Source organism: Nymphaea colorata, chromosome 11 (assembly GCF_008831285.2).
Source record: "Nymphaea colorata isolate Beijing-Zhang1983 chromosome 11, ASM883128v2, whole genome shotgun sequence".
Taxonomy (NCBI): Eukaryota; Viridiplantae; Streptophyta; class Magnoliopsida; order Nymphaeales; family Nymphaeaceae; genus Nymphaea; species Nymphaea colorata.
This window is the reverse complement of record NC_045148.1, coordinates 12,027,332-12,054,782: the sequence shown is the minus strand read 5'-3', so window position 1 is coordinate 12,054,782 and position 27,451 is coordinate 12,027,332. Positions and strand designations below refer to the sequence as shown.

The window sequence follows — 27,451 nt, the reverse complement described above, 5'->3', positions numbered from 1 at the left end:
GTTATTGTTAAGATACTACGAAGTTCATCATGGTTTACTTTAAATAAAACAAGTTGAAATGTTATGCAATTAAGAAATAAAAATTTGTACATTATAGAGAGTAAATCCTCGATAGAGGTCTTGAATAGTTGTCACAGGAATTGGTAGTCATCAGGAAACAGAAAGGGCCATCAATCAAGCGACCAAGTTGATCTCATGGAGATTTTACAAACAATTTTTTAGGTCTATGTAGACCTTGGCCCAAGCAAGTGCTCAATCAGAGCGGACTGTAGTACAACAAGAAGTTAATAACCAATTCACGAACTTGAATCCACCGAAATTTACAAGCGGTATAGACGCAATGGATGCTGAAGATGGCTAGAAGAAATCGAATAGGCTACATGCTTGGTGGAGATGCCAAAAACTAGTGGAAAACTATTAAACATATAAACTTTGACAGTCATGCAATAACTTCAGAACAACTCAGGCATAATTTCATAGAAAATGAACTCAGGCATAATTTCATAGAAAATGTATTCCTGATCATGTCAAGGAAAGGCGGATGAAACAATTGCATGACCTGGCTCGGTGTGGCAAAACTCTTGATCTATGAGTTCCATCATCTAGAAAAGTTCTGTCGACAGGGTAAATAATTTTATCAAAGGACTAAATGATAATTTGAGGTTGAAAATGGTTGAAACAAGTCTTGTAGATCTAATACATGCAATTGAGAAAGTGACTCAGATGCAAGAGATTTTGAGTCAAATTCAAGTTCAAGAAAAAATAAAGTTTTATATGTCTAAATCATCACCTCAAACCCCAACTAAGAGACATTTTGTACCTAAACATGAACCTTTTCCACCAACTCCAGCTAGTATAACTTTTCCCCCAAACAGGCCTAATATAGAAGATTGTCATCTTTGCCACCAACTACACCCTATAAGATTATGTCCTTTGCTTACAGGGGCATGTTTAAATTGTGGTGAACAATGACATTTTATTAGTGAATGTCCAAAGAAACAAGGATTTGCTCCATGAGAATCACCTTAGAACCAACCTACTTAGCCACCACAGCCTGCAAATAGACCTCCAACCAAGAAAGTACCATGATAGGTGTACACCACAATGATTGAGAGCCTTTATAATCCAGATCTTGTTGAAGGTATCCTACTTATACACTCATTCTTGGCATGTGTTTTATTTGATTTTGGAGCCTCTCATTCCTTTATATCTAAACCTTTGTTACTATGCTTCAATATGCCAATACTACATGCACCATATGAATTAGAGTGTCTAGTGCTATTGGATTTCATGAATGCAGTACATGGTATTTGCTTGATATTGTGATAGAAATTTTAGGAAATAAACTTTTTGCAAACCTCATAATCATTGATCTAGAAGGATTTGATAATCCTAAGTATGGACTAGATGAGTGAGCATGATGCATTCATTGACTGCCATAGAAAGATGATTACTATATGCAAAAATATGTATCAGATCCCAGCCGTTATCTACTATCTCGATTTGGAAATTCATTAAGATTTGACTTATATAGAATGACCAATTCACATAGTTGATGAATAGGAAAAAGTATTGAGAACAACGAGAATACCAATAGTAAAGGCAGAATGATAGCACCATAGAGCTACTTATAGTACTTGGGAGTTGAAAGCCGATATACAGAAACACTATCATCAACTATTTTTCATAGACATAAGAAATTTCAAGGACAAAATTTCTGAAAGGGGTAAGAATTGTAACATACAGCTCTTGGCATAAAAAATATGTGAATTACAATTTTAGTCATGGAAGTTTTTTGAACCCTACTGCGTTTTTGTGTGAGTAATGCTAATACATTACATCAGAATTTGAAACTAATAATACTTATAGATGGTACATGACTTAGTCTCATTCGTGTTTCAAACTAGACATAAAATGGATGTCCAATGGTTAAGAAACTCACAGTCAAACTTGGAGAATAAAGCAAACTAAGACCCAATAAGACTGGGGTGTTATGGTCATTGGTCAGTAGCAAACTTGTAATTTTCAGTAATAACCATGGGTAGATTAGTAATTGACTAGTGCAGATTAAATCATATTAATCATGATTAAGTTTAGCTAATGACAATTTTAGAGCTTAAACACCCAATTAATGATAGATTAGAGCTCTTAAGTGAAGATTAAATACTAAGTTAAACCAAATTGAAACGAATAATTTAAATCTAATTAATTGAACAAACCTTCTCAAATATATAATCATTTTTCTAAACCTTCTCAAGATAGAAGAATGTAAAATATAATATAATAAGTGATAGAAAAAATAATAACTTTTGGCTATAAATAGGGGTTGCTACCCCCTTTGAGATGCAACGTGAGGCCGAAGAGGAGAAAGAGAGAGACGAGGGGAAAGAGAGAGAGAGGAGAGAGGGTAGACAAAGAAAAATGAGAAGAGAGAAAGTGTTCGTTAGCGATGAAACTTTGTCAAATCCTTCTTCTCGTGCGTTGTAGTCACCTGGAGTAGAGACTTTGCTATAATATTAAGTATAATGAATGCTATTGTAGTTTTTCTGGTTACATGTAAAATTTTAAATTTTTGACTGTAGAAATTCTAATTACTTCTTTTAAACTGCATTCTGTAGTGATTCTTCATGATTCCGACGGATCATAATCCAAAAAATTAGATTGGTAGTTGAGATGATAGAAACTTTGAATTCCCTTGTTTTGTGCATAGCGCATATGAGCAACGAACAGACCATGCAACAATGTCCATGTGACTTAATCGTCTAGGCTGCATCGAAATTCATGTCAAACCGCGCACTGGTTTGCTGTATCGTGAAACTTGATAGTGGGCTAGGCTAGGATGTGGGACCCAACTAGCCTTAATCAGCCATTACTAGTAAAAGTTGATCAACTACAATTCAGTTTTAGTTAGATTACCTTGGTCATACCCAGGGTCGAGAAGAAGCCGGACAGGTAATTGACCACACCAAGTTTTAGTTAAGATTTACTAATAATAATACATAATTAGATTAATCACATGCTTTACAGATTGCTTAGACTAGAAAAGTTGAGATTAGTAGCTTGAACTAAGTCGCAAGTATAAGCGATTGGCTTAAACAAATTCAGTTCAGTTTTATTCTTTAAATTCATGTTCATGCATATGTTATTTAGTTGTATCTAATTTTAGAAATACTTGCAACACTCAAACAAAGAACACAAACTATAATAATGATATAGGCTCGTAGTTGAGTGCCAAGAGTGAGTTTCTTATTAATAAACCCGTGCTCTAGCTCTAAGATGAGCAAAATTGTTAATGAAAGCCTATTAGTGATGATAGATGTGAAAGTATGCACATGCATTGAATTGATTGAGCACAATGGTTGTTTATTTATTTTATGTAATGTTTGCTCATAGTGATGATAGATGTGAAAGTATGCACATGCATTGAATTGATTGAGCACAATGGTTGTTTATTTATTTTATGTAATGTTTGCTCATGGCCTGAGATATCATTTTGTTGTGGGAAACGGCATAGGTCCGGTTTCATATTTTCAAGTTGATGGTATAAGGAAAAGTCTGAGAGTAGCCAAATATATTGAAAATGAAAGGTCTAAGATAAGTATTTGGGTTGATGGTATAAAGGAAAGTCAGAGAGCAGCCTAGTATACGAAAAATGAAAAATAATTGGCACATGTTGTGACTATAAAGAGTAAAACTTAACTGTAAAACATAAAAAGGGCCAGGCTAGGCGGTAAAGGGGTCTGGAGATCCATGTGATTAGAACCTTCCCTAAATGCATAGTAAAATTATGCCAATATTCCTAGTGACTCAATGTTTGGGACTGTAAGCTGTGCAACGGTCCACCCTAAATACACCAATGAGCTGGGTGGCACTATATGATTTTGCTCAGTGAGTGCGTATATATGCATCATTAAAATTCATGCTATTATAAATTGATAATCTATTTATCTATTTTTAAATTGTTTTTACTGCTGATAATGATGTAATCAATTAACTATGTGACTTAGATTGAGTCTGATTCACTAGAATGCCAAAGAGATTGGCAAACTAAACTTAGTGAGAACCTTTTGAACTATGACAAAGTATTATCGCCAGTGTTGTAGTGAGCTTGCCTACAGTGATAATAGTCACTCATTATTATTTTAATAGTTAATACAATACATATACTTTGCACAAATGATATATTTGAGATCTTGTTATGGTTTTCATTGTACTCAATGCTGATGCTATGACTATCTACCTTCACTAGGTTCTCATTACGTAGCAGATGATGCTCATCGATTGGGCAGTTAAAAGGATGAGAGATTGTTGAGAAGCAATGCAACTATTCATATGCATTTTCCCTATGCACTTATGTTTATACATACTTGTACAACTTTTTGGTTGTTTGAAACTTAGACTTAAAGTCGTGGCTCTCTGACATATGTTAAAGTAATGCTTTTATTAATATGGTTTTTTTTTAGAAATATTAATTGTTAGGACAGATCGTATTGTGCGATAATTATGCAGGCATGTTATCTTTACGCAATAGACAGATCGAGCCTATGCCAACTTTATATCTATTTCCTTTTAATGTTTAATTGTGTATAACGTTGGAGTGTTACAACTTCTCTTTTTCTTTCTTTCTCTCTCTCTCTCTTCCCTCACCTCACTTGATACCTAGAATGTTCAATTTATTTTTGTTTTATGTTCTTTGGTGGTTGAGTGTTTTTTATTATTTACATTGTTCGCTCTTGTTTCTTTGTTATATTATGTGTGATTCTATTGGGATTTTATCAAATAAATTGGTTTCTGCCACTTTATTTGATGTTTTTCCATGGTAGATTACTGAGGTTGTTTCTCTTTATTTTTTATTTTTTTGTTTATGTTCTGCAGTTCATCGTTAGGAAGTTACGAACTTCAATGCTTAAAAGCAAGAAAAGAAAATACACTATAAAAGTTAATGTAGAAAAAAATTATGGCCAAACCCAAGCGAGTTGTCGACTCAACTCACTAACTCGGTGTCCGTGCCGAGTCCTAAGTTTGTCAGCTATGCTTTGCACTCAATAAGCTCATTTTCCTTGGGTGTCTGCAGGCAAAAGTACCGATGTACAATACCATGTTGCTTTAGGAACTATTCAAAGCTATTGTTACAAAATTCCCTCCAATTCCGGGGAGACAACCAGCTGAATCTTCAAAAATTTTCTACTATCAGCAGATAAAACTGATATCCTCCTCTTCCCACAACCCAAGGGATATCCCAGACATCACCGATTCACCATGTAGCAACTCCAACAGTTTAGACGCCTTAAAATCTGATTGGCTAAAAGGATGCTTTTTAGACTTCCCAATGGTACAATGTTCATGGATGAAGTGGCCACCTTACCTCTTATCGGAATCAGGTTCCTAGACTATAGACCTTGGTGTGGCCAAGACTTGCGCTAACTTGTGTATGATGCTTCCGTTTCAGTGGCAACCAAAGCTACCTCTGGTCGAGATTGAGCCTTAATTGGGTAGAGTTTGGCAGGTGTCTTCTTCCCTTTGGGCCTAATCCTTCCCGTCAAACTATCCTTAACAACAAAGGCCGAGAAAATTCAGGGACATGAAAAGTGTCTTTCAAAATAAACGAAGAATTGGTATATAGCGTTTAATTTCCAGGAAGCGCAATAGGCATAGATGAGCTATTACCGACTATTATGCAGCTCCTGTGCTAATGTGCAGACTTGTTTTCCAGCTGCCGATCAAAGTGAATGATGTTATTTGTAGCACTGGTATCCGGATTATTTGTAGCCCTGGTATCCGAATACCAGTACTCACCTTTCTCTCGACGGTTCATGGTTAAAAGCGCATTCGAGATGTGCCAGCAAGACTTTGCAGAACAACCATTTCTACAAGCAATAGGAGGACGTTGGGAGTAATTTTGATTACTTTTTTGGTGTTGATCATTCCCATTAGTGCGGTCCTTGACAACGGCCATGACCTGAAAAATTCTACATCCATGACTTCTTCCATGAGAAGTGTTGAAAGCAACCTGCATAGTTTCATTGCTCTCTACCACCTTCTTTTTCAACATCTCCAAACACATTTCCTGGTTAATAAATCATAAAGATCTTGGAAAATATAAAATAAATGAAGTGGAGCCTACAGTTAATGTTTTGATGAAGCCTTCATATTCTGCAGTCTAACTGTTCAGTGATATTTGAATGAGCCCCTCATCAGGCGCCTTATGTCCAACAGCATGTTAAGTGTTAAGACACTTGATTTTGTCTAAACACTAGTGTCCAGGTTCCTTTTCGCTGAAAAGTACTTGGGACGTCACCAACCGAGTATGGTGCAGCCAGTGGCTCACACTCTATTTTCTTGTAGTGAACATGTAATCTGCTTCTATTCCACAGTCTGGTGCAGCCAGTGGCTCACACTCTATTTTCTTGTAGTGAACATATAATCTGCTTCTATTCGACAGTCTGGTGCAGCCAGAGGCTCACACTCTATGTGTGTGTGTGTGAGAAGAAAACTTAAATCAGCTGGATGACAAATGTTGTTGGATGATTAAAATTTTTTAAAAATATCAATGAAGCTTTTAGTTATAAGGGCATATTTAGACTTATACTGTAGAAACCTTTTATAGTACTTTTAGTAATAGTTGTTGGTTTTGTGACAGATTTGATTTTATTAGTCGTCCAACAATGTCTAATAGCCAGCTGATTTGAGTACGTAAGTAGAACTTGGTAGGTACCATAGCCTTAGTTGCTATACTTAACCTTTGAATTTTGCTGCAAGATGAATTGTTGAGAGACAAACAAGAAGAAAAAATTGATAATTAATGCTATATGATCAAAATATTATATTTCTTTTTTTTTCTGTTTTCCGATATTGAAAAGATCAACAACCATAATAAATTTATGCTTTTCTCTCAACTAATCATATAAAAGATCGGCAGTCATGATAATTTCATGTTGGTTTAGCACTGAGGGTCCAACACTTACCAGTATCTCATATATATATATATATATATATATATATATATATATGCATATTATCGTCCATGCGGGGCAGTAAGCGCAGTGTCCGGTCTAGTGGTTTGGGGGCCCGCATGAGACCTTATCTTCCAACCATCCAATGGAAAGCTAACATGTCATCGCAGCGAATCTATCAGATCCTGCTTTTCATTTCGGACCACATGCTTCCCTGTGGCTGTGGCTTCCACTTGTTCCTCCCAATATTATTAATAAGGTCCAGTAAAAAACGGATGCAGAAAAGGTCACGGATCTTGGTAGAGGCAGAAGGCAAATTGAGGAGTGGAGAAGAGAAGATACTCGGCCATGGCGACCAGGCTAGCTTCTCCCAACGCTGTCATGGCTTCCATTCCTCACTTCCACGGGCTTAAAGCCAAAAGCCGAGCAGATACTCTGGTAAAAGAGAAACGCCCCTTCTTCCCATCGTGTTCTGCACTAGCTTTCGTAGATGTTCTTATTCCTCTCCTGAAATTAATACACTGGCGTTAGTGCATTTAGAAGCTTATACTTGTGATTGTCTATAGCAAATGGGAGTGATTGAAGGGATTACTTTGTGGCAATTGTTCATCAGTGAATCAATCGCTAAATCATATCATATTTTCTACAAAAGAATGCATTGTCTCATCTTAAAAAGAAAAAAAGAAGTCACTGTTTCAAACACGGTGGCGGGTGTTTTAGATCCATACTGTACGCATGGTTTTGGAATGTTCGCATTCATTTGAAAGGATACTCGAATAGAGGTGGTTTGATTAGGTTTTCATTTTTCTAAAGCAAGCCAAGAACTAGATATTCCATAGTCACAGACCACCTTTCTTTTTAAGTGATCATTTTCTAATAATTTCTTTTAAGGAAGATAAAATTTCAAATTGGCTTTCGTTTCCCAAGTTTTATCATGAAAAAGATACTCAGAGCCGTTTTAAACAACCTTGCGATCGGTCGAGCTACATATATAGTTAGAAAGCAGTGTAGGAAGGAAATTAATAAAGCGGATCTACTTATCTACTGTCAATTAGCTAGCTGAAAAGAAGAAAGGGTCCATGATAACAATGGCGGGGACACTAACTCTTAATTGGGAAAAAAAAAATACAGGCACTGCCCCAAGCAGTTTCATACAAGGGCAAAGGTGCCATTGGCGCTCGCTGCGGTGACTTCATCGGCTCTCCCACGAACCTGGTAAGTAACAATTGATTAATACTGTGGCAGTTCATGGATGGAGGACCTGGATGTTGTTTCCTTTGTTGATTGTTCTTTGGTGACTAAATAGATAATGGTGACGTCGACGACGTTGATGCTGGTGGCTGGACGATTCGGGTTGGCTCCATCGGCGAACAGGAAGGCGACGGCGGGACTGAGGCTGGTGGCGAGGGAGTCTGGCCTCCAAACCGGCGACCCTGCCGGCTTCACCGGCACCGACACCCTTGCCTGTGGCGTTGTTGGTCACATCATCGGCGTCGGCGTTGTCCTTGGCTTCAAATACTTGGGTGTCATCTAAATTACCGTGTTATCATTCGGTTCCAACTACTGCATGTATTTAATCCATCAGTTCGATCTCCTTCTTCCATTTAAATTCAGTGTGCAGCTAAGCCTATATATCGAGTGCTCTTATATCTTCTTCCACTCCAAAATAATGGCGTGCAGAATATGAAAACCTGCAGACCTACAGTCGGGTTAACACCCACAATAAATTGTTAGTATACGTTGTAGGGCAGATTCATTGGACTCTGTAATATAGTGTTCCATGAATCTACCTCACATTTTGAGACAGAATAACAATCTATTATGAGTGCCAAAAGGCCGCTGAATAAAGGATAAAATAGACATTCTTGACTAATGTGACAAGCAAGCTTTTAGGGAAATGTGAATGGATGTCCCTAAGCTCACAAAATATAATATCCATACCCAAGTGAAACAATTTATTCGACAGTGTCAAGACCTTGAACAATCTTCAACAACAAATTTGGTAAAAGAATCATTTGATCAAATATTAACAGCTCATGTAGAAGAGAAACCGTGATATGCAAACCCATTTAATTGAAATAGGGACAAACAATATTTTGGAAAATAAATTACCACAGGAAGTAAAACTCACAGCTTAGTGAGCACATCAGTTTACAACATGATACTTTTAAGATGGCAAGATGACCATACTAGCTCACATAAGAGCTATCACAACACTTCACACACTATTTAACACTCAAAATGAATGGCTAATTTGTAGGGATGAAAGAGGCAACGATGGAAATTTCCACCACCTTGTGCACATTTTCCATGTCTTTTTTATTATGTTATTTTTTATTAGTGGTTGTCCCAACAAAAAGTGCCTCTAACTCAATGAGGGGCTCAAGTTGGTTTTTAATTTCTGAGACTGTTCAGAAGGAGTTTGTGGTGCCTCTTGTAGTCTTCCACTTATTTTTGACTCATAGCTTATAACATCTTCTAAAAAATGACAAACAATTTCACAAAATTAAATTATGCAAAAATTCATATTCTAATGGTCATGAACATCCATGCTGGTGTTCAACTTGATTTGTCTAATACAAAACACTAAACATGGGCAAAAGATCATGAACCCCAAAAACACACAAAAACAAAATACCTAAAACTAAAACAACTACATGAACAAATCTATTGGGACACATCACACCTCTCCTGCCCAAATATAAGAATAATCAATATAATATAAACTAATTAAATTACAAACAAATGAATCAAGAGCCACATGGAAAAACTAACTATAATGCTAACTAAGACTCTAGATAATGAGACCACAGAGTTACATCTATGTTCTGCATGACAAAAATATCAAATAACTAATGAAAATGATGGAAATGTTCTTACAATATACAATAACCATTTTTTAGGATTATCATTGGGCCAGGACAAGGGGCTATAAATGTCAAAAAACACATATATAGTTTCATGGAAAGCTGACATGATAGAGGAAACATTCTATTTTATAGAATGTAAAAATCATTTATTCTTTAGAGATATGGCAATTCAAAACTAGAGAATTTTGTAATTTCAATTTATCCAACTAGGATTTTATGAAAACCCAAGGCAAAGTTGTCCTAAAATATATAAAACAAGTTCTAATTGCGATGGGTACTTGTCCCTTTTACCACTAAAATTGTGTTGACATTCATTTTCCTAATCATATGATTTTGTCAAATTGTACAAAATCATGGTTTTTCAAAAAAATAGTGAATCACATTAGACTAAAGTGTTAAAATATTAATTGGAAATTGTTTCTGGATTTGATATTCAAAATCTAGTTTTGAAACTGAAGGGTTTGTTTGGTGAAAATTTTTAACTCTATCTCTTTAGAATTTACCAAGAGGTGTGATGCTTGATTTGAAATGGTCAATCTTTTTATAGAGGGTTGTAGAGTTCCTTTTGGGACTCTATACAAAGCTCTTTTCTCTTTGTAAGAAGATATCTCCATTATTTCTCCAATAAAAAATATATTGAGTGCACTTGTGCAAGAGTGAGAAAGACTTTTTTATTTGTTTCTTCTCAACAATAGTTCCAAATCAACATTTTTTGGATTGATCGAGACCATTTACTAGATCCCAATTGGACAATTTACGGATCAGACAAGACCGCTGATTCAGTTCCAAGTCCAACAATTTTGTAACTACCCAGTTGCAGAAACGGCAAATTTCTAAAATTTACTTGATTTTGCCCAAATTTACCGTTATGTGCAGAACAATTTTTTTGTGTTTTCTATGATGTTTGAAAACTTATTTTGTCTAAGTGATTAGTTTTTGTTTGATGAATGGTTTTTATAGCAATTTTATGAAATTGGAATGGTTTTAGACCTGTTTGCATCATTGTCTGCAAAGCAATGTCACTTATGTTTGTGCTAAAATTTTGTTTTTAATATTATATTCCTAGCCTAGGATTTATCTAGTTTTAGGTTGTTTTTTAGGTTTTTGAAGTAGGTAGGTTGCATCATGTATGTGCATCATTATCTGACATCTTTGTGAAGTGCATGAAAGGGAAGAGATGACTGCAAGGAGAAACTAGAGAACTATTGGAGGATCTCAAAGCCTTATCTTAGAAGCATTGTGGAAGAAAACCAATGGTTAACAAAGGAAATGATCATGTGAAAGGCAATGACAATGCCCATGTAGATTTCTTAAGTGGTATTTTGTGCTTACATGATTCTTGCAGTAGGATATTGTCATTTTGATGAATTTTTTGGAATAAGCAAATGCAAATCCAACAATTTCAGGATCAGGTAAGACCATTGATCCAAGCCTACTACCAGTTGCAAATGCAACAATGTCTAGATCAAATAAGACCATTGATCCTAGCCCACTACTAGTTTCAAATATAACAATTTTTTGATCATATATGACCATTGACCTAGACCCCCTGTTAGATCCTGATCCAATAATTTTTGGATCAGATGAGACCACTGATTGAGGGCTACACCAAGATCCAAATCTAATAATTTTCAGATCAGATAAGACCACTGATCTACACCCATTACCCGATCCAAGTCCAACAATTTTTAGACCAGACCCACAACCATATCCAATTCAATAACCTTTGGATGAGATAAGACTACAGATGGAAACCCACTACCAATTCCAAATCCAAATATTTTTTGTTATGTTTTTGCTTGGAGTAGGTCAGATCATAACTTCCTGATTTATGCATGTTTTTTTTATTTTGTAAGTTGTTGTTGATTTTTGTCGTCCATGAAATCTACAATAGACCAATTTCAAGGAAACCGAGTTGATTTGATGGCATCATTGTTCCAATTGTTGTCATGGAGCTATTAAGTCAATCTTGTTTTTGTCATTTGTGTTCATGCCTTAAGTTTGTGACTTTTACCCCATGCACATTTTTTCAATCCATAAAATTTTGTTGATTCTTTGTTATATGGAAATTCTATGGACCAAATTCAGATCTATCCCCATTGGTTTGTTATGGTCAGTCTGACCAAATGTGGTCATTTAATCTATTTTACAGATTTTGTTGTCTATAATTTTGAGTTTCCCCTATAGGTTTCTAGTCCTATATCTTATAGGCCTAAGAAAAATTTTCAAAGAAAAACTTTCAAATATACCATTTGGAATTAATGGTCCAATGTACAAATGGTGATTCTCTAAAAGATATTATCGTTTATAGGAGAAGAAGTCATGCAACTCAAGAAACAAATCAATCCAACCTTAGAAGGTCCCAAAGGCATATTAGGTCTCCCCAAAGATTTATTTCGTATGATTCTTTTCCTCCTAAATACCGAGCTTATCTTATGACACATCATTCTTTTTATGAGTCTTCATCTTATATTGAGTCTAAGGAAGATCCAAATTGGATTGAAGCCATGAATCATGAGCTTAAAGCCTTCGAAAGTAATGAGACTTGAGAAAATTATTTCTTTACTTATAGCAAAAAAGACTATAGAATGTAGGTGGATCTATAAAGTCAAAACTGGAAGTGATGAGACATTAGAAATGTATAAGGTTAGACTTGTCGCTAAGGGCTATGCCCAAAAATATGGGATTGACTATGAAGAAACCTTTGCTTTGGTTGCTTGTATGACATCTGTTAGAACTCTTATTGCAGTTGTTTCTACTAAATAATGGTCCATTTTTCAAATAAGCGTTAAAAATATTTTTTCTAAAGGGCAATTTAGATGAAGAAGTTTTTATAAGCACCGCTCCTGGAGTTGACTTGCTTTAGGACAAAGTTTTACAACTTAAGAAAGCTCTTTATGGTTTAAAACAAGCTCCCAATGCTTGATTTGACAAGTTTAGTAATGTCATGTTTGATCAATGTTTTTAATCATGCTATTCAAATACTGCCATGTTTGTGAAAAACACTTCTATAGACATAATTGTATTGTTGTTATATATTGATGATATGGTAAGTATAGGCATGATGATGAAATAATCATAGAAGTAAAACAATTTCTTAAAAATTACTTTCAAGTGACTGATTTGGGAATACTAATGTATTTTCTTGGAAATAAAGTTGCCTATAGCAAAAGAGGTTATTTGTTTTCACAAATGAAGTTTGTTAGTGAGATAATTGATAGAGCAGAGATTTCAAATGACAAAATTGTAGACACTTCAGAAGCTTTGGGAGTAAAAATAATGATTGATGATGGAGAGATATTAGAGAACCCCACTCCATTTCGACAAATTGTTGGTGCTCTTTCTTATCTCTCTATCACCATACCAGATATCGCTCATGTGGTTCATGTTATAAGCCAATTCTAACAAAGACCCACTTCAGTACATATGGAGGCGGCTAATATCTTTAAGTAACTCTTCAGGTGTTTCTATTTGAGGTTTGATTTACAGATCGATCACTTTATCCAGCAAGATATCAATAGGGAAAACTAGAAGATTTAGTTATGGGTCATTTGTCGCATTTTTTCATGCACAGATCAAAGAAATCTAGGGTTAGATGGGCAAAGGAATCCCATTTTCAAGTCATTTGCTATCTCATTTATAAATAAAAAATTCAAAAAATTAGATGCAGTTGAGCTGATAGATCAATATTTGGTTGTCCCTTAAGTTTATGGTGTTTGTCACGACAATTGACATGGTAAATGCCTAACATTGTTTTTTTCTAATCATTTGTGGTGCTTTTGTGGCAACAGGTTGAGGAAATTGGATGTAGGACAACAGAGGTTTTAGTTGATATGGAGAGAGAAAGATAGATTGAATTGACCCCCTTCCTATGTCAACCATTGAGTGACATTGGGAGAATGAGGATATCAAGCTCCTCCCATGAGACCATGGGTGAGTAGTGCTGATGGGCAATGTTGATGGTTGCATTGGCTTTCCTTGCATGGATCTATTTTGGGCAAAGAAACAAGAAATATAAAAGTTTTGCTTCAAAACTTAGCAAACGGAAACATCTGAGTCGAAAGCAAGAAATGTAAGTTGACCATCATTTGGAGAGGAAGTAGGAGCATTACTTGCATCAAGACATAAGGACATGAACTCAAAATTGGAAAAAAAGTTTGTTGTTGAAGCACTAGAACGTAACTTATGAGGTCATTTGATAAGTGTCCCACTATGCAGAATAGACAAGACATCTTATCCACCACACCATTATCATGTCCATCATGTTAGTGGTGATTACTATACATTGTTTATTGGTTTTAGGAACAGAACACTTATTTTCTATTTTGTCTAATGTTTGTTTTTTTGTTTTATATGTTCTGCACATCTTGTTTGTGCTGTCCAACATTTAATTTTTCATTCTAATGTTTTTGTATGTTTTGTTCATTGTAGTATGTTATGTCTATTCTATCAATTTCTTATTAAAGAAAAAACACTTTTTGTTAGTTTTGCTTGTCTGTTCTATCTATTTTGTAGTTGTAAACATTCTATAGATTAGTTTTGCTTATTTTGTCAATTGTTCTTACAAAGCTCATGTCATAAAAATCATTCGTCATATTTATGTTCAACAAAAACATATTGTATCAATTTCACCAAATCCATAACATTAACTTGTTCAAACAAAATCAACATATTCAATAACAAAATCATGTTGAATTAAAATCATACATATACTAGTAATATAGTAAAATATACTCATTCACTCTTTATCTAATGAAAACATCACTAGTGTTAAATGTTCAAATAGCCGACATTATCAAATAAAACCATAAAACATCAACACACAAACTGTTTGGGGCTACATGCCTACGTACATCGGTAAGTTGATCCAAAGGTTCATAAACTTGAAAACTACAAAATAAGACCTACTACAAATACACAAACAACCATGACAACTCTTTAGTATTTGGTGTTCTACCCACTACAATAGTTGACTTTGTTTTCATGTGTTGTGTATATGCCTCTAGCCTTCCTATAAAAAACTATGTAATACTTGGGACAAAGGATCGTTGTCTAGATCTTGCATTTAAGAAATTTGAAAACAAACTTGTATTTAAGAAATTAAAAAAACAAAAAAACAATTAGATTACATGCGTGAAGTATGAAAATAGTCAAGTATAATTGAAACAATTTTACATAACATGATGAGGTTATCGTACTTGATATATAATCATCCTACATTATTGAATTAATATACTCACGAAGTTCATTATTACTAGCATGTGTTTGTGTTTATAAAATATGATAATCATTATTTACAATTTCATTTACTTCACTATCAGTCAATTTATTAGAAATAAATTGTTCAATGTTTAAATTGTGGTGGATTATGAAATAGTGAAAAAACATATGATATTTATACAATGTAACCTACATGAATCTTGGATAACACATGATTTTTTTTAATGGAAAACCTTGCCTTAAGCAAACCAAATACTATTTTTATGGTGGTGTGCAAAAATGAGTTCTTGTAGTTATATAATTTTTGCTTCACTTCAATTTGCCTAGCTCTAAGAACATTAAACTTATATAGATAATTTGACATTTTCTATATGAAGTGAAATGGTCGATAATCTTTGGGTAGCCAACATCTGCAAGATAATATTTACATATTTCATAATTGTTTTGTTAATCAAATAGTGTCATTCATCATAGTAAAATTATACTGCTAGTGTTTAGAGTCTTACCTTTTGGAATCTCTAAAAGATGATCATTAATATCCAATGCATTCTACAATACTTTTGTATCTACAATACTTTCCACTTAATTAGCTAATATGTAGTGAAACCACATGTTGAATCCCATCATAGCTAAGACGTTTTGCAACACGAATGCTTTTTAATTTTGCCAATGATTTTGTCCATATCTTGAGACGTACACTAGAATAATGTATGCCATTTATTGCTCGTAAACAGTATATAAATAGATAGTATGTGTCAATAATATTTGACATACTATAAACAAATAATTAATAAATATACTTAATTGTGGTTGTTTGCCTTAAAATATGAAAAAAAATCCTAAATCTCCTCTAATATAGGGTGGAGTGTTGACTTTTCTACGTCCCAAGTATTCATGTGCAATATAGAGAATTGCTTTCAAGATTAAGTTCATGTCCTTAGTAATTATTTGTCATAAGTGTTGAAAATTGGATTGAGTCTATCGATTTCATTGATCATGTTCCTGAGTAATGAAAAATATTGTTACTTATTCTTCAACATTGATTTCTCATGCATCAAGCAACAACCCTCTACCTTTCAACATCTCATACAATAGATACCACATATGTTTTTTGGACCACCCTTAATAGATCTTAGACAATGTCTTAGGTGTTTGTGCATGCAATCGTATTAAAATTGAGCACTTGCTGGTTGTTTGCATCCCAAAAAATGTTTGCTTTCAGAGTGTTCCAGAAAAATGAGGTTTTATTTTAAATGAGAGAGAAAGGGTCTTGCCCGTCGGTACAAGGATTGATCATTTTACTGGGGGTAATCAATCCAATGGCTATGTTTCTTCTTGATGTATTTTGTTTTGGCTTAAACATCTTTTTCATTCTAAATAAAGTATAGTGTTTGATAAAAATATTGAAGATTTGATGTTTTAAGATTTTGAGAAAGTTTTGAAGAGTGTAAAACATTTTGGTTTGGAAAATCTTGAGCAGAAAAATCTTTATAAATATCATTTGGAAACCTTTGAAGATCACTTTTGGAAATCACTTTGGTGTTCTTTCAAGACTTTAAGTATGTTTGAGGTTTTGCTCTAATTCGATTACTACTTAGTTCTTTTGAAGAGGTACTTGTGATCGTAAATGATGTTAAGTAAATGTGGATGTACGAACGCATTGGTCCTACATTATTAGAAGGGAATAATTCATTCCTACCATAACATTCATCTAAAAGCATTCCTACCATTACATACAACTAAGTTTCTCATTCTTATAATTGCTATAATTACTTTTATGAAAAGAGAAAAGTTTTTGAAAATAGAATGGGGTTGTAGACCATCAAGTATGATTATAATATTGAGTCATTACTTGAGTTTTTATCTTAGTGAAGTCAGCAAATGAGAAGTTAAAACTTTAGATCTTTGAAGAAAAATATCCAAAAAAATGGAAAAAATGAAATATACCCAAAGAATGAAAGAGAGAGAGAGAGAAAGAGATTTTAAAGAACACTAAATAAAATACTTAAAAAGAGAGAGATACGTATCTTTATACATATTTTATATGTATATACATACATGTACATATGTAAATATATACATATATGTGCATGTATCTATATGAAAATTTGTGAAAAGCAAATATTAAATCAAATGGAGAGGGAAAGAAAATCTTAGAAAGAGAGAGAGAGAGAGAGAGAGAGAAAGATTTTAGAGAAAAGAGATAGAGACATATATATATATATATATATATATATATATATATATATATATATATATATATATATATATATATATAAAGTTTGTAAAAGAAGACATTTAATTTGAAGAGAGAAACAAAGGATTCTAAAGAGGAAAAATAGAACACACGTATATACGTATTCACGTCTATATAAAAATTCATAAAATAATAGTAGAACAATAGAGAGAGAAGGATAAAAAAATCATCATGTGTACATATACGTATATAACATGTATATATATATATATATGTCTTCACGCTAGTGGAAATCAAGAAATGACTTAAAAATATCCGACTTTGATTTTTATGTATGCTGGAAAGGAACTTGGGCTCATACAAGAGCCTAAGCTAAGTCTCCAAAGCCTCATTAGAGAGGGTTCTTGCTTTCGAAAAATATTTTGAAAAAACATAATTTCAAATATTTTTATACATGAACATAAAACATAATTATTTTGTTTATTAGGAGAGAATATATTTCTCCCACCATTGAGTAAGAAAGAAAATCAAGCAATGTAATAAGACACTCATTGGGGTCTTAATCGGGTGATGAAGAAGGAAACTAAACATAAGAATGACATAAAGATACATTTTTAACATGTACATATTTGTGAATGGCTTTTCGGGGTTGGACAAACCCCAACCTCAAAATCAACATAATAATACAGAAAAATCTCAACCCAAACACTCATTCTTACCGTTCATTCATATATAAATGGGAAAAATTAATCAACTATGCATGAATAATATCTCAAAACAAAGCAACATTCAAGAAAAGAGAAAACATGTTTCAATCCTAAAATGAAATCTTATTACTTCTTTTTATGCTCCCAGTGCACTCAAGAATAACTTATTGACTCCAAAGAGGATATTTGAGAGTTATTTTATATGACCATGAGAAGATAAAGAAGTGAGAAAGTAAAGAAAAGAAATGGAGAGAGATATTGAATACATATCTCTTCTTATGCTCCCTTGAAGAGTTGAACCTTGAAGAAGTTTGCTCCCAAGGTTGGAGAAGAAGAAGAAGAAAAAAAAATAGAAATAGAGAAAGAAAGCTAAGGGAAAACTCTAAGTCTTCAAGTGAGAATGAACTAGAGGTTATTTAAGGGTTAGCTCATGCCAAAAAAAAAAAGATTGTGAGGGTATTTATAGGGAGTTTTGGAGCCAAAATTCAAATTTTATTTTTTTTAATTTCACAACATTTTCATGTGAATTCCAAGTATTTTTTGAATACTTTTCAATTTTTTTTTAAAATAAGTTTTGACTAAGTGGGATTGACCATTATCCCTGCAAATGCCCTTTTGGGTTGTGGCAAGGCTAATGTGAACCCAACAGGCCAAAAACTGCCACCCAAGGGGTGGTTTTAGCATGGAAATGGGGCATGTGCTGTGTGCAGGGCCCGGCTCGACCACAGGCACGTACCAGGCGTGCGTCAGCGAACAGTGTGTGGCGGCATGCTGCTGCACACGCACATGGTCACACATGCGATAGCGTGTCGCACGGCACGCTGCGCGGCTCACAGTCGAGCGTCGCGTGGCACGCGTTTGCGCTTCATATCACCCGAGTGTGCAACAACTTGTCGCGTGAGCTTTTTTTCTTTTTTTAAAAGGAGTTGTTCATATACAGAGCATAAAACCATTTTTTTATTTAAAATGTGTACAAAATTAGTTTTTGTTACAAATGGGTGGCTGACTTTGTTTTTGAGTGACTCTGGGCTCGTTTTAAGTCCGGATTGGGTTTAGTTGGTTGTCGATGTACTCTAGTGGGAGATTTAGGCTCAAAAACACATTTTTGGCATGAGAGCAAGATATATACTCAAAAGTAGGGTCCGTACATGTGTGTGTGGTGCCTGATAGCATCAAAGTTTGTTGTTTTGATATCGGCTTTAGATTTTAAGTTTGAAATTCTGGATTTGGATCTAAACTTGTATTTTGGATCTAATTCGGATCCGATAGTTGGGTTTTGAATTTCTTCCATCTAAAGTTAGGTTTTGAATTTGAATTTTGTGTTAGGGTTTGGACAAGGGTTTAGAGATTGTTTTTGGATCGAATAGTTGCGAACCTATTTGGGGTCTAGGATTTGACTTAAGGTCTAAAAATAAAATACAATCATTTGAGAAAAATTTGGGGTGATAACAAATGCCCTCTTTGGTACTAAGCCGGCATTAGTCACGCTTTGTAACAAAGATAAGCACCATAGATTGTTCAAACAAAACATATTTGGAGTGATATTTCATGTTTAACCTCTTACCTGAATGTGTTATTTGGGCTAAATTGAGTTCAGGTTTGACCCCTTTTCTGAGCGGGTTTGGGCAAGATTGAGTTCAGGTTTGGCACCTGAGTGGGTGGCCTTGCATTGCAAATTTTAACCTCCTACTTGCATGGGTTGCTTTGCATCGCAGGTTTAACCCCTTACCTGCATGGGATGCTTTGCATCGTAGGTTTAAACCCTTACCTGTATGGGTTGCTTTGTATTGCAAGTTTTAACCTCTTACCTGCATGGGTTGCTCTCGAGTTTTGAGTGATAATAATAATAATAAAATAAAAAAATGTCCAAGTGTAATCGTTACGTTTTACGACTGAGAAGAATCCAAAATGAATAATAAATTGAATGTGGAGAAGAAAAATATTTGGCATTGATTGAAAAGTGAATACAACAGGGCTAGGTGTAGAATTTCTTGAGGTGAAAAGCATTAACAGGATCGGCAAGTTCCCCATCAGCATCAATAAATCGGTATGAATTACGGGCAAGGCTTCCTTAATAACTTATGAGCCTTTTCATTTCGGTGCCCACTTACCTTGTGGCCATCCTCTGAGCTATACCACAAATCGAAGGACCAAGTCGTGCACTTTGAAATGTCTCTCGATAACTGACTTGACAAATTGTCTAGCAAATCAAGCTGCATTAGCCTTTTTTGCTGATATTGATTTAGAGGAAGCTCTATGAGAGAAGTGAACTTCAAAGCGAGTTTTAGTACATGAAATAGTAGAACCACTTCTGTTCCATAGACTAGCTCTATTGGAGTACCATTTGTTAGAGTTCTCATAGTGGTGCGATGTGCCTACATCGTTATGCATCTTTTCATGCCAGTCTGTCCACTCCAAAATGCAGATCAGGATCTTATTGGTAGCCTCTGCTTGCCCATTACCTTAGGGGTAGTAAAGAGCTGAAAAATGATGTATGATATGGTACTTACTGCACAACTGCCTCATCTTTTTATTTTTAAAATGAGTCTCATTATCATATATTATATAATGAGAGACTCCAAATTTACGAAGAAGATTTTTGTGAATGAAGAACACTACGTGATGCCTTTCTACTGTTCTGAGTATGATGACTTCTACCCATTTGGTAAAATAGTCCGCTGCAGCAAGAAAATACTTATGACCATTAAAAGCTGCAAGTATATTGGTCTGACTACATCGAATGCTCACATTGGAAATGGCCAAGGAGACGTTAAAGAATTCAAGTGAGAGGCTGGTGCGTAAACCATTGAAGCATGCAGTTGACATTCTTTACATCTTTTGATGAGTTGATAACAATCTTTTTGCATATGGGCCAATAATATCCTACTCGAACTATTTGCTTGGTAAGGGTTTGGTATCTGACATAGCCCCCACAGTCTCCTCGATGAAACTCTTCGATGACTTTCTTTGCATCATTTCTATCAAGGCACCGAGAGTATTCAGTACTAAACTCACGCCTGTACAACATTCCTGCAAGAACAAAGTACCTGGTTGACATACGTTACATTGTTTTTTGTTCATTTTTTGTCATTTCCTCGAGAATTCTCCGTTCTCAATGTACCTTTTGATGTCATGATACCAAGGCGTATTCCCTTCTTGGATATGATGAACGTGTTTCACCTCTTCAAAAGTAGGACATTCTAATTTTCTAATCTCGAAAGAACAGATTACTTCATTGGTTTGAAAGGAGATAGTGGATCCTAGACTTGCAAGGCCATTTGTAATAGGATGTTTATACCTGCTCCCATTATGTTTTTGAATCCATCAAAGTACATCTTCTATATTGGAACTGCTTCTAATCTTAGTACATATTTGTGTCTAGAAACTCATTGTTTGTTCTGATATCCTCATACTGGGAAAAGTCTACTAACTAATATGCAATCGCTTGTCCTTGGATTGACTTCTGGGACACATGTTCAAGATCATATTGTATCAGCAAAACTTGCCATTTGGCGATGCACTCATTAAGGAGGGCTGTTTTAAGTTGCACTTAAGAGGATTTAGCTTGGAGAGTATCTTGACCTCGCAAGCCAATAGATAATGTCTTAGTTTCTGACACATCCAAACCAATGCTAGACAAATTTTTTTCATGGGAGAGTACTTCTTTTCATAATGGACAAAAGTTTTGTTAATATAATAAATTACATGTTCAATACGACTTCTTTCTTCATATTGTGCCAAAAAGCTACCACATGTCGACTTATTCACTGTAATGTAAAGCAACAATGGTCTACCCAACACCAGGGGTTTTAGAATTGGTGGATTTAGAAGGTATTTCTTGATCTTTTCAAATGACTGTTGGTACTAAAAACCTCATTCAAACTTGACATCTTTCCTCAACAGCTGGTTGAACGGTTCGCATGCCATGGCTAGATTGGAAATGAATTGTCTGATGGACTGGATCTGTTCTTGCAAACTTTGGAGTTCTTTGATATTGGTAGGTGGTGACATATCAATGATTGTTTTAGTTTTGGTGCCTCAGAGTGTAGTAAAAGCAACTTTAGGTTGATCTTTGACTGCTAATTTGATTTGGTTATATCCTGAATATCCATCCATAAAAGAGAACATGACATGACCTGCAGTTTTGTCTACCAATAAATCAATGTTTGGAAGTGAGTAATTGTCTTTTAGTGTGGCTTTATTCAAGTCTTGAAATTCGATGCACAACCTGACTTTGCCACTTTTCTTGGGAACCACCACAATATTAGCCAACCATTCGGGGTAATCGATGGCGTGAATGAATTTTTCCTTTAGTAGGCCCTTTCAAGGATCAAGCTTGCACAATTTTTGTTTAACTAACTTGCAATTGAGACTTAAGGGAAAATAATGTTCAATCAACTGGGGGTTTTAGCCTGGCATATCTTCATAGGTCCATGCAAAAACTTCTTGATTACTTATAAGAAAGTCCTCCAATTTTTTCTTCTTGACTATTGACAAACTGGTGCTAATTTGCAGGATCTTTGTATTTTCTCTAGTTTCAATGTTAATCTCTTTAATTAGATCATTAACTAAGGATGAGAGATGTTCTTGTTTCTAAATCTGAGCGAATTATGGTAAGTCTGACTTGAAGTATTGTCGTAGGTTTTACTTCACAGATTGTCTGTTCGATAAATGCTTTCTGGGAGGATTTTCAAGGAAAAAGAAAAAACTAAGGCTTAACATCATGTAAAGAGAAGGATAAAGGAAAACTGAATAAAATTAAAATTAATAACAAAAGATTACTTGCATTGTATATCAAAAGTTCTTAGTTCATAAAGGGGGGTCATCTCATGAGACCAGACAAGTATAAGTTAAGATTACAAAATTCATGGAATGATTTGAAAACAATCAACAAGATCTTCTTCAAATTTCCTTATGGTATCCAAATCCTTTGGTGTTCATCTGAAAAGGGATGTCATCTCCATTCTTTTCGAGGCCAGTGAATGGACAATAGCCACTTTTTAAAAATAACTGAAATCCCTTAGGGTTTCTCACGAAATGAGCATACAAATGATGTTTTTGGTAACTCACACGACTGTTTGAAATAGTATGGGCACTCCTAGATGATTTACCTATATCCATGCTCCGCATTCATTTTTCCAAAGGTCCTTCCTTCGTTGTTTTTATTTTGGGCATGTCCACCAAATCAATTGACCTAGGGAGCATTGGTTGTACCTCTCGACTAGATCCTCAGCACTTACGATGATGACTAATGAGCCAAAATTTCATTTGAGGCATTGATGAAAAGTGGACGGGATTCCATGTACTTCGTGAATCCAAGGCCGTTCTAAAAGCAAGTTATATGACGGTGGTGCATTCACCACATGGAATGTAATGCAATGACTGATGCATTCAATGATCACATCCATGTTGAGGGTACCTTTGCTATTCATACTTCGGTTGTCGTATCTATAGATCTTGGTATCATCAGGGTGATATTTGCCTATACCAAATCCCAAAGCTTTGGCCATGAGATCAAGACAAATATATAAATGACTTCCTCCATCACTTAATACATGTGGCAGTCTTCTTGTTAATCTGGACGACATGTAAAGAGCATCTTCATGATAATATCCTCATTTTGAAAGGTCCTTTTTTTAAAAGGTAATTGACTGTTCCTGATCGAATCCAGTTTTCCTCAATCCTACATTCTTCCAAAGAAAAGACATCATCCAAGTAGCATGGATCTTCATTCAAGGAGTCATCTGATGATTCATCATCGCCGCCTCGTAAAATAAAATCTTTGGAATTATGGTAGGTTTTTTGGATGAACTTTCTATCTTATTGTTTATCATAACAATAAAATCTAGAGGTTTCTTACTTTGATTCATCATCATGACTTTGTGTGAACTGTTTCCATCACAAGGTTGGATGTGCTCTTGCGGATGATATGGGAGTGGAGTGCCTGTGGTAATCGTGGCTACTACTGCCTTTCCATGATTAGAAAATAAATTTCTTAATACCTCAAAGATGCTATCATCATCAATCTTGAGATCCTTGTTGATGAAATCTTGGATAATGTTTTTGAGGACAAAACAATCATCGGTGTCATGACCAGGGGCACGATGAAACTTACATAGTTTTTTTTATTTCTTCTCATCATTTTCGGAGGCTCTGACATTTTCAGCAAGCCGACGGTTCCTTTGAAGAGGAGGTACTTTAGGATCTTCTCGCGAGACTGAGTGAGAGGAGTGAACTTCTGGTCATAACTCTAGCCTGGGTGTTTGTACCTCCCTTCTTCATTTCCTTTGGACAGTTGTGTGTTCTTCTTGTGGTTGGCTTCTTTGTCATGCTTATTACTACTGCCATTGTCTTTTCGAATGCCGGCATTTGCTATGAAGTGTGCAAGAAACAATGTCCTCCCTCATTTCTTACCTTCTTCTTTGTACTTGGGAGCAATGGTTCCATCAAAATCGCCTTCCTCAATTCCTTCCTCTATTGAATCCGCTTGTTCAATCAACTCTATAAAGGTCTTGATTGGAGCATTGCGAATAAGACTTTTCAAGGGTTGGGTGAGATTTTTCTAGTAAGTGACAAAACTTGTGTTTCAGAAATGGGCTCCTTCATCTTGTTGCATTGAATTCTCTATTTTTGAATGAATTCTCGAGCCTGTTTCCCTCATTTTTTATAGAGACTGCAAATGGTATTGATGGTTCGAGTGGGAACATTTTGCTCAAATCTCTCGACAAACATGATAACCAATCGATCAAATTCCTACAGTTCAACTGAGTTGACATTTTCTTTATACCATTGTGTGGCAATGCCGTCAAGGCTTCTTGAAAAGTAGCAAAACAAAGCTTTGTTGTTTGCCTGAATCTTGTAGTAATCATTGATGAATATTGAAAGATGAACATGTAGGCATGTGGTTCTATTATATTTGACAAACTCCTTGAGCAAACCCTTCACATCTTCATCTCCTTCAATGCCAAGGTAGTAATCCTTGCATGAGTATGAGCATTTTCTTTTTCCTTAAGTTCCAGGTTGCTCATTCTTTTCTCCATTTCGTAAAACTTGCGTTTGGTTGGACTTTTATCATCATTTGATTTAACCAATTCTGGCTTTGTCTTTTTCTTCTTACCCTTGATCTCTTTTACTTTCTCTTTAGACTCTCTACTACTTGTGATCTACTTCTTTGCGTTTTGCCTTTTTTGGCAGGCTTTCTCTTTATTTTTGGCTTCTCTTCCGAACTTTCGCTTGTGAGAGGGTTAGGTGAAATGCTTTCCTCTACAATTTCTTTTCCTTTCTTACTTTTCTTCATTGTCTTTTTCTTCTTAAGATGGAGCATTCGGGCTTTTCCTCCTTACTAGTTGCTGAGTATGAATCTAGATGACCTTTATCTCGATCTATAGGAGAAGATTTGTTGTCATTCTTGTTTGTCGTTTGTTTAGCCGACCTTTTAGTTTCTGGTTTTAGAGTAACTTTCAGGGCCTTTTGTCCTTCTTGCTCCCTCATGAATCATTCTATAAACAACCAAAACATATGATAACCTTTTGGCTTGATTACTGAAAAGTCCAACGCTTTTGGCATAGGATCAGAAGATGAAACCTCATTCTGAGGAGCCTGCTTAGCTTGTGTCGTGGTTTCAACCATCTTGTTGGCTTTCAATATTCACCTTGTGAGACAGGAAAATGAAGAGTCATTGAAAGAAAATGATGACAAAATGAATGTTCATATTGCATGAAGAGTTTTAAAAGCTCAATCTAAAGAAAACACTAACAAAGATGACAACGACTAAGGATGAAATGGGGAGTGCAAAGTTAACAACAAAAACTTCATGATGGATGGTGGTTGGTTGACATCCCACCACTCGGTGTATTCCTTCTTTACCACTAGGCCTGTGAACCAAGTGCATGATATCTGTGTCTTCCACTCTTATCGAGCTACTGCAATTAATGCATGCACTAAAACCATCTTTTGTCTCTGAGAGAATTGTCTCATGCATCTATCAACAAAATAATTGACTATGAAATAAGGGTCCAAGTGTGTGGTACGCCCATGATAATGGTGAGTATATTGAGGCGGACTCTAACAACGACCACAATATTCCCAAATGATCTCTTCTCCATTCAACTTCTCGATCAAACAACGGTATTGCTCTAAGATGGTGATTAAAATAAATAGAAAAGCAAGCATTGTTTTCAATCAAACTTTAATTGAGGAGGGTTGTATTTGATCATACATATAGGTGTGGTACGATTAATCATCTTCAATTAGTCTTATATGGAAGAAAGCAAATAGAATCACCAAACAATGTAATAAAATGCCAATAGAGTCAAAGCCAAAGATGAGGACATGCTTTATCATCGGAGATATGTAAAATGTTCAAGTTAATAAAAATGCATCAATGTTAATGATAGCCAAATGATAACGACCATGGTCGCCATCTGTTCGCATCTCCAAAAATGTTTGGTTTTTGGAGTGTTTTAGAAAAATGAAGTTTTATTTTAAATAAGAGAGAAATTGACTCACCCGTCGGTACGAGGATTGATCGTCCCCAGCACCTTTACCAGGGGTAATCAATCCAAGGGCCATGTTTATTCTTGATACATTTCGTTTTGGCTTAAACATCTTTTTCATTCTAAATACAGTGTAGTGTTTGAAAAAAATGTTGAAGGTTTGATGTTTTAAGATTTTAAGAAAGTTTTGTAAAGAGTGTAAAACATTTTGGTTTGAAAAATCTTGAGTCGGAAAATCTTTATAAATATCATTTGGAAACCATTAAAGATCACTTTCAGAAATCACTTTGGTATTCTCTCAAGACTTTAAGTAGGTTTGAAGTTTGCTCTAATTCGGTTACTATATAGTTAGAGCTCCATCTCTTCTGCTTAAGTTTTTTTGGAGAGGTACTTATGATCATAAGTGATGTTAAGTGAACATGGATGTATGAATGAATTGATCCTACATTATTAGAAGGAAATAATTCATTCCTACTATAACATTAATCTAAAAGCATTCCTACCATCACATACATGTAAGTTACTCATTCTTATAATTGCTATAAGTACTTTTATGAAAAGAGAAAAGTTTTTAAAAATGAAATGAGATTGTAGACATCAAGTATGATTCTAATATTAGGTCAGTACTTGAGTTTTGGTCTTAATGAAGTTGGTAAATGAGAAATTAAAACCATAGATCTTTGGAGAAAAATATCCAAAAGAATGGAAAAGATGAAATACTCCCAAAGAAAGAAAGAATGAATGAAAGAAAGATTTTAAAGATCACTAAATAAAAGATTCAAAAGGAGATGGAGATATGTATCTTTATATGCATTTTATATGGATATACGTACATGTATATATATAAATATATACATACGTGTGCGTGTATGTATATAAAAATTTGTGAAAAGCAAGTACTAAGTCAAATGGAGAGGTAAAGAAAATCTTAGAAAAAAAGAAAGAGAAAGAGATTTTAGAGAAAAGAGATAGAAAAATATATGTATAGAAAGTTTGTAAAAGAAGACAT

The 27,451-nt window shown here is 34.8% G+C and overlaps 1 protein-coding gene across 1 annotated transcript; it reads left to right on the top strand.

The window, feature by feature from the left end:
* Positions 1-7,210: 7,210 nt before the first annotated feature.
* LOC116263911 (photosystem I reaction center subunit psaK, chloroplastic) lies at positions 7,211-8,562 on the top strand. Its single transcript, XM_031643735.2, has 3 exons — positions 7,211-7,391; positions 8,085-8,168; positions 8,260-8,562. The coding sequence occupies exons 1-3, from the start codon at positions 7,302-7,304 to the stop codon at positions 8,485-8,487; spliced, it is 402 nt and encodes a 133-aa protein (XP_031499595.1). The 5' UTR covers positions 7,211-7,301; the 3' UTR covers positions 8,488-8,562.
* The last annotated feature ends 18,889 nt before the right edge of the window (positions 8,563-27,451 follow it).

Coding starts and splice junctions, on each gene's coding strand:
- LOC116263911 (XM_031643735.2), top strand. CDS start 7,302: ATGGCGACCAGGCTAGCTTCTCCCAACGCTGTCATGGCTTCCATTCCT. Junction 7,392..8,084: donor AAAGCCGAGCAGATACTCTG/GTAAAAGAGAAA, acceptor AAAAAAATACAG/GCACTGCCCCAAGCAGTTTC. Junction 8,169..8,259: donor TCGGCTCTCCCACGAACCTG/GTAAGTAACAAT, acceptor GTGACTAAATAG/ATAATGGTGACGTCGACGAC.